At 42.2% G+C, this 14,176-nt stretch overlaps 3 protein-coding genes across 3 annotated transcripts; 2 read left to right on the plus strand and 1 right to left on the minus strand.

The window, feature by feature from the left end:
• Positions 1 to 902: 902 nt before the first annotated feature.
• On the plus strand, positions 903 to 7,168 carry LOC112894151 (flowering time control protein FY). The gene is made up of 18 exons (XM_025961773.1): positions 903 to 1,251; positions 1,491 to 1,582; positions 1,737 to 1,805; positions 2,181 to 2,285; positions 2,477 to 2,572; positions 2,652 to 2,734; positions 2,830 to 2,901; positions 2,982 to 3,079; positions 3,349 to 3,408; positions 3,479 to 3,539; positions 3,613 to 3,700; positions 3,919 to 3,982; positions 4,208 to 4,286; positions 4,454 to 4,543; positions 4,754 to 4,842; positions 5,068 to 5,516; positions 6,327 to 6,587; positions 6,721 to 7,168. The coding sequence occupies exons 1-18, from the start codon at positions 1,053 to 1,055 to the stop codon at positions 6,796 to 6,798; spliced, it is 2,133 nt and encodes a 710-aa protein (XP_025817558.1). The 5' UTR covers positions 903 to 1,052; the 3' UTR covers positions 6,799 to 7,168.
• A 404-nt stretch (positions 7,169 to 7,572) lies between these two features.
• Positions 7,573 to 11,618, minus strand: LOC112895165 (CSC1-like protein At3g54510). Its single transcript, XM_025963071.1, has 10 exons — positions 11,158 to 11,618; positions 10,868 to 11,011; positions 10,519 to 10,582; positions 10,202 to 10,411; positions 9,617 to 9,802; positions 9,215 to 9,513; positions 8,840 to 9,119; positions 8,456 to 8,728; positions 7,988 to 8,221; positions 7,573 to 7,848 (listed from the first exon to the last, which is right to left on the minus strand). Exons 1-10 carry the CDS (start codon positions 11,445 to 11,447, stop codon positions 7,711 to 7,713), a joined length of 2,118 nt encoding a protein of 705 aa, XP_025818856.1. The 5' UTR covers positions 11,448 to 11,618; the 3' UTR covers positions 7,573 to 7,710.
• A 214-nt stretch (positions 11,619 to 11,832) lies between these two features.
• LOC112893354 (pyridoxal phosphate homeostasis protein-like) lies at positions 11,833 to 14,128 on the plus strand. The gene is made up of 7 exons (XM_025960635.1): positions 11,833 to 12,128; positions 12,223 to 12,289; positions 12,770 to 12,816; positions 13,019 to 13,106; positions 13,407 to 13,540; positions 13,632 to 13,730; positions 13,847 to 14,128. Exons 1-7 carry the CDS (start codon positions 11,898 to 11,900, stop codon positions 13,925 to 13,927), a joined length of 747 nt encoding a protein of 248 aa, XP_025816420.1. The 5' UTR covers positions 11,833 to 11,897; the 3' UTR covers positions 13,928 to 14,128.
• Positions 14,129 to 14,176: the final 48 nt, after the last annotated feature.

Below are 14,176 nucleotides of genomic sequence, written 5' to 3' on the forward strand. Positions count from 1 at the left end.
GGATACCTGGACGTGCGCGGAGGGCGGCGGAGGGCCTGCAGGCTAGGCTGGGGGAGGAAGGAGCGGTGGTCGTTGGAATCGGAATTGGGTTGGAATATGGAATCGAATAGAATAGATGGCCACAGGGTGTGGGTCGTGCCTGCAACTACAAGCTTGGCCTTCTCGTCGATGGCGTAATACCGTCTGATGAATTCTGAAGGTCAAATTGCCATCTGGCAGGGTAGCACGAGAATGTGGGCATCCATCATCAGGGAATAAGACGGGAACGTGGGGATCATCACCGCAAAAGGCATCGACGTGCAGCTAAACAGGTAGGAATCGCAGAAAAGTGGCAGCGGCAGAGCTTGGGCCTAAATGCAGGATCATGGATTGACGCCGAGAAGCGATGAATTGGGTGCAAGTTAGGCGAGTATTTTCAGAGGAGATTGTTGATGAGCTGCATCTGGATTTGATCCAATTGTAGACATGACACTGGAACGGCCATTCCTAGTGCACTGCAACAAAGCTACATGTACGTCTCTACCTGCAATGTGATGTGATGAGGAAAATTTAACTGTTTTTTGGAACTCTTTTTTACAAAATGCACTAGCATATATATATATGTGAAAAGAACTTACTTTGGCGAGTACTTCATCGTACGGAAGGTATTAATCCCTAATTCAAATTGCTTGCGAACTGGAGCCCAATACATGATGTTATTGGGCTTTATTCATCGCAGATGGGCTTGTTCGTTGACTGAAGCCTCGAGCTCGTGAGGCTTGCGAGCCTATGGCAACTCGAGCCGAGCTATAATCGAGCTTAGCCATCACATCACATTGCAGGTAATAAGCCTAACGAAAACGCCGCCAGATCGGCTCGATTTGTTGGCGGACCTCGAGCCTGGGCACGTAGGCTCGCTCGATCCCGGCTCATTGGCAGCCGAACCCGTCGCCTCACTGCGCTCAATCTCCCGGCGCGCCGCCGAGCCCAGAGCCCGACCACTTTCCCGCCGCCCGGATCCAAAACCCTAGCTCCGCCTTGGTGCCTATCCCCCTCCGGCCGAGGCGGCGGAGATGATGCAGCAACAGCAGCAGCAGCAGCAGCTGCCACCTCCGCCGCAGCACCAGCCGCCCCAGGGCGGCGGCGGCGGGGAGTTCTACCGCGGACCGCCGATGCGGCAGCTATCGGCGGCGTCCTCGACCAACCTCACCCCTGAGTACGCGGCGCACCCGGGTCCCCCGCCGCCGCAGCAGCATCAGCCGCCCTACGATGGTAATTTCTAAGTACCATACTCGTTAGTAGTCACTGTTCCATTTTAGGGTTTGGATAAGAGCAGCTAGATGCCTAGATTAAAATGCAGGTATTGCCTTACTGTTAGTTTGCCTTAAATAGTGCAAGCGAGCTGCAACAAAAACATACCGGGAGTTTCTTGTGATTTGCTGTAGACTCCTAGGTCCTCATTATCACATCATAATTGCACAGATAACATTTTATTTTTTTACTCTCTGCAGCTTATGGTGATAATTTTGGTGCTAAAAGGATGCGGAAGCCTGTCCAGCGACGAACAGTGGACTACACAAGCAGTGTTGTCCGTTATGTTCAAGTAATATGGACTTTTCTTTGGAGATGCACAATGATACAAAGTTTATTTGGAAGGGCTTCGAAATTTTGATTCTGAATTTGCAATGCTTATCATTTGGTACCTACAGCTTTCTTCCCACCAGTAGTGCTCACTTCCACTATGTGCATGAATGCAGGCTCGCATGTGGCAGCGGGACGCGAGGGACAGATTCACATTGCAGCCAACTCCAGCTGCTGTCCTAGATGTACTTGCCCTGACTTGCAACAATTATATATTCAAAAGATGGATCGGTAGTTGCGCTAGAAATACTGATTGGTCTAAGCTTTAGAAGATAGTAACTATGCTGTGATAAATAGCTTTATGTGTATGAAACCATGAACAATCAGATGCCATTTGAAATCCAGTGTTAAATGTGCATTTAGCATACAATAGAATGATAGGTACAAGGCTATTCTGAACTATATAGTACTATAAGTTCAATAAAGCAGTTCATATGAGTGATGGTGATGCTGTAGGTTATGCGCAAAATCCAGTTAGTTCTATAAGTAATCAAAGATATTCATAGAATTTGATGACTATTTCTTGTTATATATAATATTCTGAGAACTGACTGTTGCAGATGTTACCATCTGTTGCTTATCCGGACAATCCCTCCACAAGTTTTGCTGCCAAATTTGTACATTCTTCAATCAATAAGAACCGGTGCTCTATCAATCGTGTCTTGGTAAGTTTTGGGATACCTATTTAACTGCTTATTTAAATTTTGTCAAGAAACTGTATTTTTCTTATTACTTTTGGCTATTATAATGTGTTGACTTTTGTCAATTATGTGTCATATAATCATCACTTCAGTAGACATTTGTTTTCTTATTTTCATCCACTTGGAGTATAATGCGAATTTATTTGTGGATAAAGTGGACCCCTACAGGCCGTCGGCTTATCACTGGATCACAAAGCGGTGAATTTACGCTATGGAATGGTCAATCTTTTAACTTTGAAATGATACTTCAGGTATTCCACATTACTGACTGTTGGACTTACTAACATGTTGGTACTTTTAACTTACTTTTTGGAGTAACCTGACAATTAGGCTCATGATCAACCTGTGAGATCCATGGTTTGGAGTAACAATGAAAATTGGATGGTTACGGGTGATGATGGTGGCGCAATCAAGTATGCCGTCGTTCATTTTGTACCTTCCACCAAACTGCCATTTTGAACTTTACATTGTTTAACCTGTTAGCGGAGTGTTTTGGATTCATTTGCAGATATTGGCAAAGTAACATGAACAACGTCAAAGTGAATAAAACAGCTCACAGAGAATCGGTTCGTGGTTTAAGGTGATGGCTATCTAATGCACTTCTGTTAGTTTTTCATACCTAGTTCATGTTCATTGTGCGCTGACATGTTCTTCAAACAGCTTTTCTAGAACAGACTTGAAGTTCTGCTCCTGCTCCGATGACAGAACCGTTAAGGTTTGGGATTTTGCGAGATGCCAAGAGGAAAAATCATTAACTGGTAATGTTGCTAAACTTTTCTTATGGATGTTAATCTGATATTTTTTTGGAAGAACAGGAGGTGCGCGTCCACTGATTAATATGTATAATAAAAAAGGAGTTTGATGAAAAGAAGCAAAAGAAGAGGGAAAAAGAACAGCAAACATGTTACATAAAGGAACCTAGCCAATTCTCAATCTGATTGATAGTTGATGATGTGAAGTTATTGTGTAATATTACTTTGTTTGCTTTTTTCGTCAAATAACCTGAATTTGCCTTTGACTCAGCCAGGCCACGGTTGGGATGTTAAAAGTGTCGATTGGCATCCTACAAAGTCTTTATTGGTTTCAGGTTAGTATATGTTTGTGCTTGTTTCATTAGTTCATTCGTGCAGTTCTCATTTAAATTCTGTGCTCCATAGGTGGTAAAGACTATCTCGTGAAACTTTGGGATGCAAGAAGTGGTAGAGAGCTAAATTCATTGTCGGTATTCTTTTCACTTCTTTATTTTGTTTTCTCTTGAAGTTCTGTGTTACAATATGGTCTGTATCTGCAGCCATGGTCACAAAAATATTGTACATTGTGTAAAGTGGAATCAGAATGGGAACTGGGTACTGACGGCCTCAAAGGATCAGATCATTAAGGTCCGTGACTTGTGCTTTTGTACCTTGTTCTGTTTTTCCATTCATTCTCCAAAGCACACTTTTAAGATAGTAGCATACGCTTTTGTACCCAACATTCTAACACTGGCTATGTAGATGGTTACAATCCATCCTGGTAATTAGTACCTTTTTTATGATGCCAGTAAATTAATATTTTTTCGCACATTTGCTCACTCTGTATTGCTAATTCATTCATGCAGCTGTATGATATTAGATCCATGAAAGAGCTTGAATCCTTTCGCGGGCACACCAAGGACGTAACTGGTTAGATTGCTGTTACAATATTGAAATTGTTATGTTCCTTCATGCAATTTAAGATTTGAATACTGACACAAGTTTTAGATCTAGAAGTTCATTTGCTCACTGCATGCACACATTCTATGAATGTTAGAATGTCGGCTCAATTTTTTTAAGGAAAGTACTGTGCCTGCTCTAGTTTTCCGAGGTTGTATTGAATGAGTCAGTTACTCAATTCCTTCATCTTTACAGCTTTGGCATGGCATCCATTTCATGAAGAATATTTTGTTAGTGGGAGCTTTGATGGAGCAATATTTCATTGGTTGGTTGGGTAAGATAGCTATAGCATCACCGAAATAATAATCTTTACTATTGCGTGCTAAGTTATTCAGTCCCCTACCCCCTCCCACTCAAATTTGATGGACAACTTTTTGCATCTTTTGTTGCCTGAAAATAATGTCTCAACTTGATGGACAAGCTATTTTATTTATTTGGCAGTCATGAAGCTCCACAGGTCGAAATTAGCAATGCACATGACAATAGTGTGTGGGATCTTGCCTGGCATCCTGTAGGCTACCTACTTTGCAGGTACGTTGCAGTTTACTTTCAATTTTTGCAATTAAACACTCTTTCTGATTATTGCTTGCTTTGTTCTCTTTTACATATAGTTTTTTAGTAGATTGTACTTTTATGCAACATGAATCTGAATTGAGTACAATCTTGTCTATTGTATGGCCTTATTCATTTTATGTAGTTGTATATGAACTCATTAAAAATTGTTTACTATTCTTTTGGCAGTGGGGGCAATGATCATGCTACAAAGTTCTGGTGTAGAAACAGGCCTGGTGATCTTACCCGCGATAGATACAGCAGTGGCCAGACACAAGGTTGAATTTAGTTCATTTTGCTGTTTTGGTCATAAAACTTTAACGAATGCGCTTGAGCTTTCACGTGAGCATACACATGCCTTCCAATGTTACTATTTAGTTTGATAAAAGAATTATGGTTGTCTACTACTCTTGCTTCACCCAGGTGCCTAATGGTGTTTTATGCTGGCTTGTGACCTTTTTGTTTCAGAGAAATTCTTAATGTGAAATTATTACCTTTTTCAGGTTATGGTGACCAACATTCTACTTTTGGTGCTCGTGCTATGGGTGGATTCCAGATGCCTGAACCTCCAACTCCTGGACCGTTTGCTCCTGGATTGTCACGTAATGAAGGCACAATCCCTGGCATTGGGGTTGCAATGACCTTGGATGGATCTGATCAAGGAGAGCAGAGGCCATCTATTCCGGGTCTTCCACCTGGGCAACCTCCGCTGCCACCAGGTCCTCATCCATCACTTCTTGGGCAGCAGCAACAATACCAACAGATGCCTCAGCAGCAACATACCCAGTTTCATCGGCCACCACCTCCAAATATGCCCCAATTGCAGCCACCAGCTCATATGCTTTCACATTCACAAGGATCTCGACCTACACTGCCCCAGCTTCCACCGATGGGTGGACCATCAATGCCATCACCAGTGAATCCACCACTTCCACCAATGCCTCACCCAACGGTACTGTTCACTGATACCTTTATGGCTGAGGCATAACTGTTTACTAAACTTAACAATAACGTAACATATTCTATGTTTTATCTATATTTATCTTTACTTGACTTAACAATAACATAACATATTCTATGTTCTATCTCTATTTATCTTAGCTGCCACTGAAAAACCAAATGCCGAAACGCAAACCATTGTAAATTTTTCATCAGGAGGATGTTCTAAATGAACTTAATTTTTCTCAAATGAGCTCCCATTAGACCTCCTAAATAATTTGCATATCTGCTATAGATAAAAGCACAAATACATCTGAGTTTGACATGAAGCATGAATACATTTGAAAACACTGTATCACCAAGGCAGACTTATTTGCTGCAAGGATTTTAAAACCATGATCAAAACCACAAGCAGACCAATTCCATGGCATCCTCCTGGTTTTGGAAATACCATTTTTCTGGCTCTTGCAAAAGATTGATTTTGTCCTTCTAGTTTTGGTTATCTGATTCGCTTGCTACATGGCCAATAACGAATAAATAAACTGCATTACCTTGAATCCTTTTCTTAAGAAGCAAAAAGAACAGTAGGGACTGGTTTGGCTGAAAACATGTAGTAACTGATATGTTAAGTTTTCTAAACCCTGAGTCAGTGTTGTTATCTTGCACAACACTGCTTGTGCATGATTCTATGTTCATGTGAATTCACCGGTCAACTTGATGTTACATCAAAGGAACCAGATTAAAATATATTTGGATCCTTTGCGCTCCTTGGTAAATTACTACTATGGTGACAGTGCGGATTTAACAATTCTAATATTTCCAGGCGATGCAAGGTTCACAGAGCCAGATGATGCCCCAAATGCCACAGCACATGATGGGCCTAAATCAGATGCATCCTGGTTCTGTTCCTCCTGGCAATGTACCTCCAATGGGTGGGTTCCCAAGTGGGATGGGAAACATCCAAGGAGCATCAGGTTCGTCTGGCATACAGAATTTTCCTATGGGTGGCATCTACAACCGGCCTCAGGGACAAATGGCTCCACAAGGACAAATGACATCCATTCCAGGTCTAAGCTCTTATCAGGTAAGACTCAGTGTTGCCTCTTGATTTTGCCATACCTAGAGATACTAGGGCTGGCCAAACATTTCTGCATTATGTAGCTATGTTGCTGTAAATTTGTTATATTAAGTAAAGATGGTGCTGCTGATTGCTGCAGGGAATGGGCAATGTTGGCCTTACACCACCCCCGCCACCAACACAGCACCCGCCGCCTCGAGGTTCGACACCACAGTGACCTGGAGCAAAACAATGCTGATACTGAGCCTAGAGTTTTCCGCGACACCTGAATTTGTAAAACCTCGAGCAATATCAGTATGTCTAGGACCTCCTGCAAATTCAAACGAATTTTGCTCTGGCAGCTAGGATGTTTGCTATTCGTGCTGTGATTTACAGCTTGGTTGCTATTCGTGCTGTGATTTACAGCTTGGGAGGCCTTCTGGACATGTTCGCCTAATGACCTGTCTGGTGTCTTGTATTTATACCGTATTTTGTAGGGTGTTATTACTTATTTTGTAGTGTGTTATTACTTGTCGGCTGCTTAAATGTGGAACAAAGAGAGAGTTGTCATGCAGTTTTGAGGAGAAACATTAACTGTCCTTGTGTCAGCTGAGTCTCCAGAGAAATCTGCCCATGCTTGTGCGTACTTGATAAGTTGACGGGCGATGGCGATACATGCAAACATTCGATATGTGATCTGTTGTATATGTGCTTTCTTTTGTCACAGGATGTTGAACAATTCCATTAGGCCCCGTTTGGATCCTTGGAATTGAATTCCATTCTAATAATTTAAATATAAATTAATTAAGCTAATATAGTTATACATGGAATATATTTGTATATTGTTGTAGCCATATAGGAAAGATACTTATATACTGCACTTCTACGAGCGAGTCGAAGAGTATGCAATAAGTTGTACATTAAAAATATAACATGAGGATCTGTAGAATCAATTTTCATTTTCCACCCCATGAATTTAGGATAAGCTTATATATACTTTGGAAAGTTCTGGAATACTACATTCCAAAATACATAGTCTATTGTAGATTCCAATTCCTCAAAATGAAGGTATCAAATAGGGCCTTGGTGTTTATTAAACAGCAAAAGTGACATCAGCACCAGCATGGCTGCTGTTATCATGTAAAACGGATCAAACATTCAAAGGTTGTGCAGAACTAGATTCCAGGTTCGTCGGACGCATCCACGGTGGCTTATAAGCGCTTCTTGCATCGTCCAAATTGCCTGTTGTTCCTTCAGCCTCATCAAGCTCATCACTCTGCTTGGCAACCTTATGACGATATCCAAAAGAGATCGCAAGATTAGTTATGACAATCTGTACTTCATGTTTGATAGACGCACCAAACTTAAGAAGGGAAGAACGATGCAAGAACTGTACAAGGCTAATATGCTAGCAGGAGCAAATGTACCTGGACGGGTCGATGGTGGAAAGTTGGGAGAAACCGGACCTTGCAGTATTCATTGAAAAGAATGTTGAACACAAGCAAGGGAATTGTGGCGAAGGAAGCTCCAGGCTTTGACTTCAGCCCAAACAACCCGATCATTGTGATTTGCATAAGTGTGACAGATAGGAATATGTAGTGGTGAATTTTCGGCCAATATTGTCCACAAGTATCATATGTGATCTCATATACATCTTCCATCTGTATAGACATTAGTCACCAATCACTGTTCAATTATACAGTATAAGAGAACATAGGCAAAACTAAAGTTACAGATAAGGATGACTAATCTGAAGTTGCGAAAAGTACTTTTTTTAAAAAAAAAATGGAAGAACACACCAAATAACAAACCCAAAAATGATTTGCAATAGATATGTAGAAAGGGAGATCCGTACAGAAATAGATCTTGTGAGCTGAACAAAGTAAACAAACTACCTGGTTGATGTACACTGCATAACCGAGCAGAAAGTAAATCAAAAGGATCGGAAGAAGAAGGGGTGCAACTACAGCATAGACCACTCCAATCAATATTGCAAGGGAAACGATGGGCACAACTCTGTAGTAAGGGAAGCCATAAAGATATGGCTCCTTGCTATGCCCAAGCCAATGCGCCTTTAAGAATTGCCATGTTAGCAAACCAAACTGAAGAACTTCCAAAGAAAATCCTGACATGCCATTTGTCAAAATGTATGTGATGAAGAAATCTGACTGCAACATAAACAAGTTGACATAATGTAAAATGCTTCTTGTGTTCTGAACTTCACATTAAATGTTTCTGGCGGAAAGCTTTACAAGCAATGGCACATGTTTTCGCATTACCTGTGCAGAGACAGCACTAGCAAGACGGCTAGGGATGTCCTTTGGGTGCGTGAAAGATTCTCCTAGCTGATCGAGTAGAGAACCTGACAGAATGCTAAGGAAGAAAACATTTCCGAGCAAGAAGTAGAACACCATGTTGCAGGCCTTAATTTCCTTTTGGCTGTTGGCAATACATCCTTCAAATGATGCCATACCAAGCATCGCAAAGGGAACCAAGTATATAAAGCCATTTAAGATCATGCTCGGAAGATATCCAGTTACAATAGAATTCAAACCTGGTCTGCAAGATAACCGAAAAATCACCTGTTGCATTATTGTGATAACCTTTAAGTGCCAACTGAATCATAATATTAATTCGAAGTTTCTGACACTTACATAAGCTGCACAGCTCTCGCTGGTGGAAACCACCTTTTAATCTTCTCAAATTGCACTATCCCCTGCACGGCTGTCACAGGGATGGTGAAGAACACTATTAGCAGAAATGCAGCAACGAAGACTCCGATTTTGTACATAGCCATGCGCCAAAACGGAATGGCCAAATTTTTCCATATCGTATCATTCGGTTCAGGAGCATAAGTTGTAACTAATGAAAGTGGATTGACAAGTTGTTGCGTTTCCGCAGCATGGGCAGCATCCAACCGGGATTTGAATGTGACAAAAGCTACAGGTACCTCCTACAGTTGAAATTAACATTAAAATTTATTTGGAAATAGCCGTTGGGCAATACAAACTATTAAGGGATACCCTTGATACAAGTAAGTAATACACAATTACTACCTTTTGTTTAAGCATATTTTCACACTGTAGGAGGCGGATAGCCTGTTGTACATCTTTCAGTTTTTCTTCTTGTCTTTGAATATTTATTGCTTCTGATGTAAACTTGAACCAAATCCTCTGCCAAATATTACATTTTCTGGTCTCTCTTTTCCTCTTTATCTGTTTATCAATGGAGGATGCCAACTTCTGAAATGATGATTAGATGGTTAGCCAATAAAATCTATTATGCTAAACTTATTTTGGCTGAACAAGGGAAAAGTAAACTGTTGTATAAATGCTGAACCAAATGTCAGCTGCTTCTCTGCAATGCTAGAAAGAATGCAGTCATTAGACATGGACTTGGCTACCTCTACTTTTAGAACAACGAGTAGCTTCAACTCTTTTTTTTTGGATCACACACCCTGGGGTTGTTCCACTAGTATAAGAATAAAGTATATGACAAACAGCAGCACTGTAACAGCGTAACTTCGATGCTTAGAATTTCACTAATGCAGTGTTCAGAAAATATGATCAGATTTTCATGTTTTGATAACCTGCTAGTCAGTCATAAATTAGAATCACTGCACCAATCAGAAATCTACTCACCTGCAGTACCTCAATGTTGCCTATGTCATGTACAATTTGGTATGATTGGTAAGTCTGATAGTGCTTTGAGAAGAAGTGATCAACATAACACCCATAAGTTCCATGATCTGGGCATGAAGGAATTCCTCGAACCAAAATGGTGTATTGGTCAGGTCTATTGCAGTGATGCTTTAAGTGTTCAATTCTTCTCCTAGTAATTTCTTTGTATTCCTGCTTCAATAAAATTGAAGATTTCAGTGACAATATACCATCTGGGTTATCCATGCTTCAACATTGTAGCTTCAAGAAATTAATTGAAAGGTTTCACAATCACTCACCTTATGAAGCAAATATACCACATGAAAGGATATAAAGCAAAGGCATGAAAAATGGACCCAAAGCCTGTCATGCAAAAACATAGAACAATATCCATTACAAGATCAGTACCATTTTCACTTGACAGACAGTAGCTTTCAAACTCTGATTTCACCAGCTTACTCTAACAGTCTCTAACTACATATAAAAACTCGTATACAAGATCAGGATAATGTAAAACATCATTTCACATGATCAGAGAGCAATTTACACTGATGTGCTCAATTAATTTATGAACTGAAACACTACTCGAATTGAATATTATAAGGAATGCCCCGAATGTGAAAGCGAAAAATGCAGACTAGAGCTAACCTATTAGATCCCCGTGTCACATTGGTAACCGTGAATAGTTCCATGGAATTCGATCTTCTGATGCCAGCTCGACCTTCACTAGTATAATTTGTTGGAGCAAGGACCAGCACTCCCACGATTGAGCAAACAGTGAAGCACCTGATCCTACACATTGAACGATAAGATACCAACCAGATCAGCAGTGACATAACAAGAGAAGATCAGTTGGTGAATGCATGTTAACAACTCTTCTACGTTCACGAATTCTGCAAGCATATATTATTACATTCAGGTCACCACGGGTCGCGTACCCAAACTTGAAGAGGCGGATGACGACGAGCGCATCTAGGCCGTGGCGGCGCAGCACGTCTTCTTCAGAGAGCCGGAACGCCGCGCCGATCCACCGGAACGACGGGGTTAGCCGCCCGTGGCCGAGCGGCAGCAAGCCAGCACCACCATCGCCGGCCGCCATCCGCCGGGACCGGTAAACGGGCGCGTTCCCCGGCTGCTTCTTGAGCATGGAGAAGAGCGAGAGCGCCACCAGAGCCAGCCCCAGGTTGATCGCCGCCGACGCCAGCAACCCCTCCGCGTCCATTCCCATACAGACTATACAGCTGCTCCGACACTACAGCAGCGCTGCGCTAATAGTTGCGCCGCAGGATCAGCTTCCCGCCGGTGGAATGTGATTGGTGTGGTGGCCGGAGGCGGGCAGCGACGTGGTGGCCGGAGGAGCCTCGAGCGAGACGTGGCCTGGCCAGAGCAGGACGCGTTTGCTTCGCGCCGCAAACGCCCATTCCTCTACCTCTGCAAGACTGCAACCGCATGGGCTGGCCACAGGGACTTTAGTCTTCCGTCGGCTTGCCAACTAGGGAGGCCCACTGAGTTTTCTTTAATGGGCCTTCTCACTGTGAGCTGGGCTAGACAACCGGGCCCGGCCCGGCTCATCTTGAGAGATGAGGCGCGGGAGGCGACGACACGCCGGCCAATTTGTGTGGGGGCAGAGGCGACAACCACCGAGGCAGGAGGAGGAGAAAGGAGAGGTGGTGTTGGGATGGCAGCGCCTGTGGCGGAGGGGGCGGCGGCGTCGGCCGCGGTGGCTCTGCGGGCCGTGCTGGCGCGGGCAGGGAGAGCGGCGGAGCGGTCGGGGCGCGCGGCGGAAGCGGCGCGGGTTGTGGCGGTGGGGAAGACCAAGCCCGTCTCGATGCTGCGGCAGCTCTACGACGCCGGACATCGCTGCTTCGGCGAGAATTACGTGCAGGAGATCGTCACCAAGGCCCCCCAGGTTCGAATTTGGTCGGATTGTTCTTCAGCTTTGCAGGTCACAGCCCATCCGTCTTGTATGTAGAAATGAAATGACTGCGTCTGCTGTGTTGCAGCTTCCGGAAGATATCCGGTGGCATTTCATTGGGCACTTGCAGAGCAACAAAGTGAAACCACTGTTAGGTATGCATATTTGTTTCCATCACAATTGAGACACAGTACATCCCTCAACTATTCACTAGCTGATTTATTCGTTACAACTTACAAGTTACGAATTCAAGTTTGAATTATTTAAGACTCCTCAGTAATGGCACAATGATAGCTTATTTGCTTTACCCTGTGATGAAAAATTAGTACTGGAAAGTGGAAAATTGTTTCTTGGCGTCGCTGATGTGATTGACAAGTACCACCTTGGCTATTTAGTAGTAATTAATAAGCAGTGTACAATATATGAAAATGACATAGTACATAGCAATACAACTGGGTTTGCTTAAAAAATGTTGTACATATAAACACAACTATTACATAGTTTTTTCTCGAGCTCTTTTATCGTGTTACCAGCACATCGTCAACTGAGAAACACATATTTTTTCGCCAGCACTAAACCACTTAAAGTTTCAGACACTAAAGTGCTTGTTCTTAGTACCTCTTCTCCTTTTTCAGCTGCTGTTCCAAATCTTGACATGGTTGAGGGTGTAGATAATGAAAAGGTAAGCAACAAAAAATAAACACGTGTTCCTTCTATGACCTGAATGCTTCTATGCTGTGTTCCTTCTTATGCAGATCTAATGTCTGCAGAGAAGGAAAAGGCGAAGCTAATCTCTTGTGCTTGTTATACAGAATTGGATTCTTATATGGGCTACTTATAATTATGGATATCTGTACTGATACGTAATGTCCACTTTTTTTCAGGTTGCTAATCACCTTGACCGTGCTGTCAATAGCCTGGGAAGGGAGCCTTTGAAAGTACTTGTTCAAGTGAACACTAGTGGAGAAGAATGTGAGTAAAGAAACAATATTCAGAACTCTCATGTCTTTGCCAAATTCCCTTCTTTTAAGGGATTATGCATTTTATTGTCTTGTTTTCCTTGATCTGGTACTTTTCTTTTCATTGCATTTACTATGCAATCTTTAAAACCTTTACTTTTTCCACAGTCAGATCATTACTTCAGAAGCATAGCTAAACTTATGTCAAATTCAATGAACTATCTTGCTACACGTTTACATCCATCTTTCATGTGATTATAACCAAATTCCTCTGAAAAACGTTTTGATTAATGAAAAATTTTCATTTATTCAGCAAAATCAGGTATTGATCCCTCCAGATGCGTCGAGCTTGCTAAGCATGTGAAACTAGCATGCCCACACCTGATATTTTCAGGTCTGATGACAATAGGGATGAAAGACTACTCATCAACACCAGAAAATTTTAAGGTGCCTATCCAGTCTCAGATTATCACAAACAAGCAATCTTTGATTCTGTGTTGGCTTTCGTTACCTTTTGTTATGTGTGATTTGAAAACAGGCACTGGTGGCTTGTAAGCTTGAAGTTTGCAAGGCCCTTGAGATACCTACAGAACAGTTTGAACTCTCCATGGGAATGTCTGGTGATTTTGAGCAAGCGGTATGCAATGTTAACATTTAATGTTTACATAGGAATATTAAATCAAATCCACAATATTCGGGTTTAAACACTATAGTATTCCTGGAACTCCATTAACTACTGTTAACTTTATGCAGATAGAGATGGGCAGCACGAATGTGAGGATTGGATCGACCATTTTTGGACCAAGGGAGTATCCAAATAAAAAGCAGAAGTAGTGAGATTCAACGCATAATCATCAATTCAATACGCAATCCTCACAAGTCTGGTCCATCTACCTCTTACTGACATTTTGCCTTTGGAAGCATGACGCTTTGTAAATGCACATGTGAATATGTAAATGCAGATGTACAACTCCATATACAACACTGTAAAGTAAATTTTTATGCTCCACTGGTGCTCGCCTGCAGATTCTAGAATTTTTACTTTTGCTGCTCATATGCTCGTCTTACTTGTCTAATCTCGCT

Source organism: Panicum hallii, chromosome 5 (genome assembly GCF_002211085.1).
Source record: "Panicum hallii strain FIL2 chromosome 5, PHallii_v3.1, whole genome shotgun sequence".
Classification (NCBI taxonomy): Eukaryota; Viridiplantae; Streptophyta; class Magnoliopsida; order Poales; family Poaceae; genus Panicum; species Panicum hallii.

What these genes read in the sequence shown, in the direction of transcription:
- LOC112894151 (XM_025961773.1), top strand. Translation starts at nt 1,053, where the DNA reads ATGATGCAGCAACAGCAGCAGCAGCAGCAGCTGCCACCTCCGCCGCAG. An exon ending in GCTCTATCAATCGTGTCTTG is followed by an intron (nt 2,286 to 2,476) that starts GTAAGTTTTGGG and finishes TTGTGGATAAAG; the next exon opens with TGGACCCCTACAGGCCGTCG. An exon ending in GCACACCAAGGACGTAACTG is followed by an intron (nt 3,983 to 4,207) that starts GTTAGATTGCTG and finishes TCATCTTTACAG; the next exon opens with CTTTGGCATGGCATCCATTT.
- LOC112895165 (XM_025963071.1), bottom strand. Translation starts at nt 11,447, where the DNA reads ATGGGAATGGACGCGGAGGGGTTGCTGGCGTCGGCGGCGATCAACCTG. An exon ending in TGGTATATTTGCTTCATAAG is followed by an intron (nt 10,412 to 10,518) that starts GTGAGTGATTGT and finishes TTATTGAAGCAG; the next exon opens with GAATACAAAGAAATTACTAG. An exon ending in GCAACATTGAGGTACTGCAG is followed by an intron (nt 9,803 to 10,201) that starts GTGAGTAGATTT and finishes TCATCATTTCAG; the next exon opens with AAGTTGGCATCCTCCATTGA.
- LOC112893354 (XM_025960635.1), top strand. Translation starts at nt 11,898, where the DNA reads ATGGCAGCGCCTGTGGCGGAGGGGGCGGCGGCGTCGGCCGCGGTGGCT. An exon ending in CAACACCAGAAAATTTTAAG is followed by an intron (nt 13,541 to 13,631) that starts GTGCCTATCCAG and finishes ATTTGAAAACAG; the next exon opens with GCACTGGTGGCTTGTAAGCT. An exon ending in CTGGTGATTTTGAGCAAGCG is followed by an intron (nt 13,731 to 13,846) that starts GTATGCAATGTT and finishes AACTTTATGCAG; the next exon opens with ATAGAGATGGGCAGCACGAA.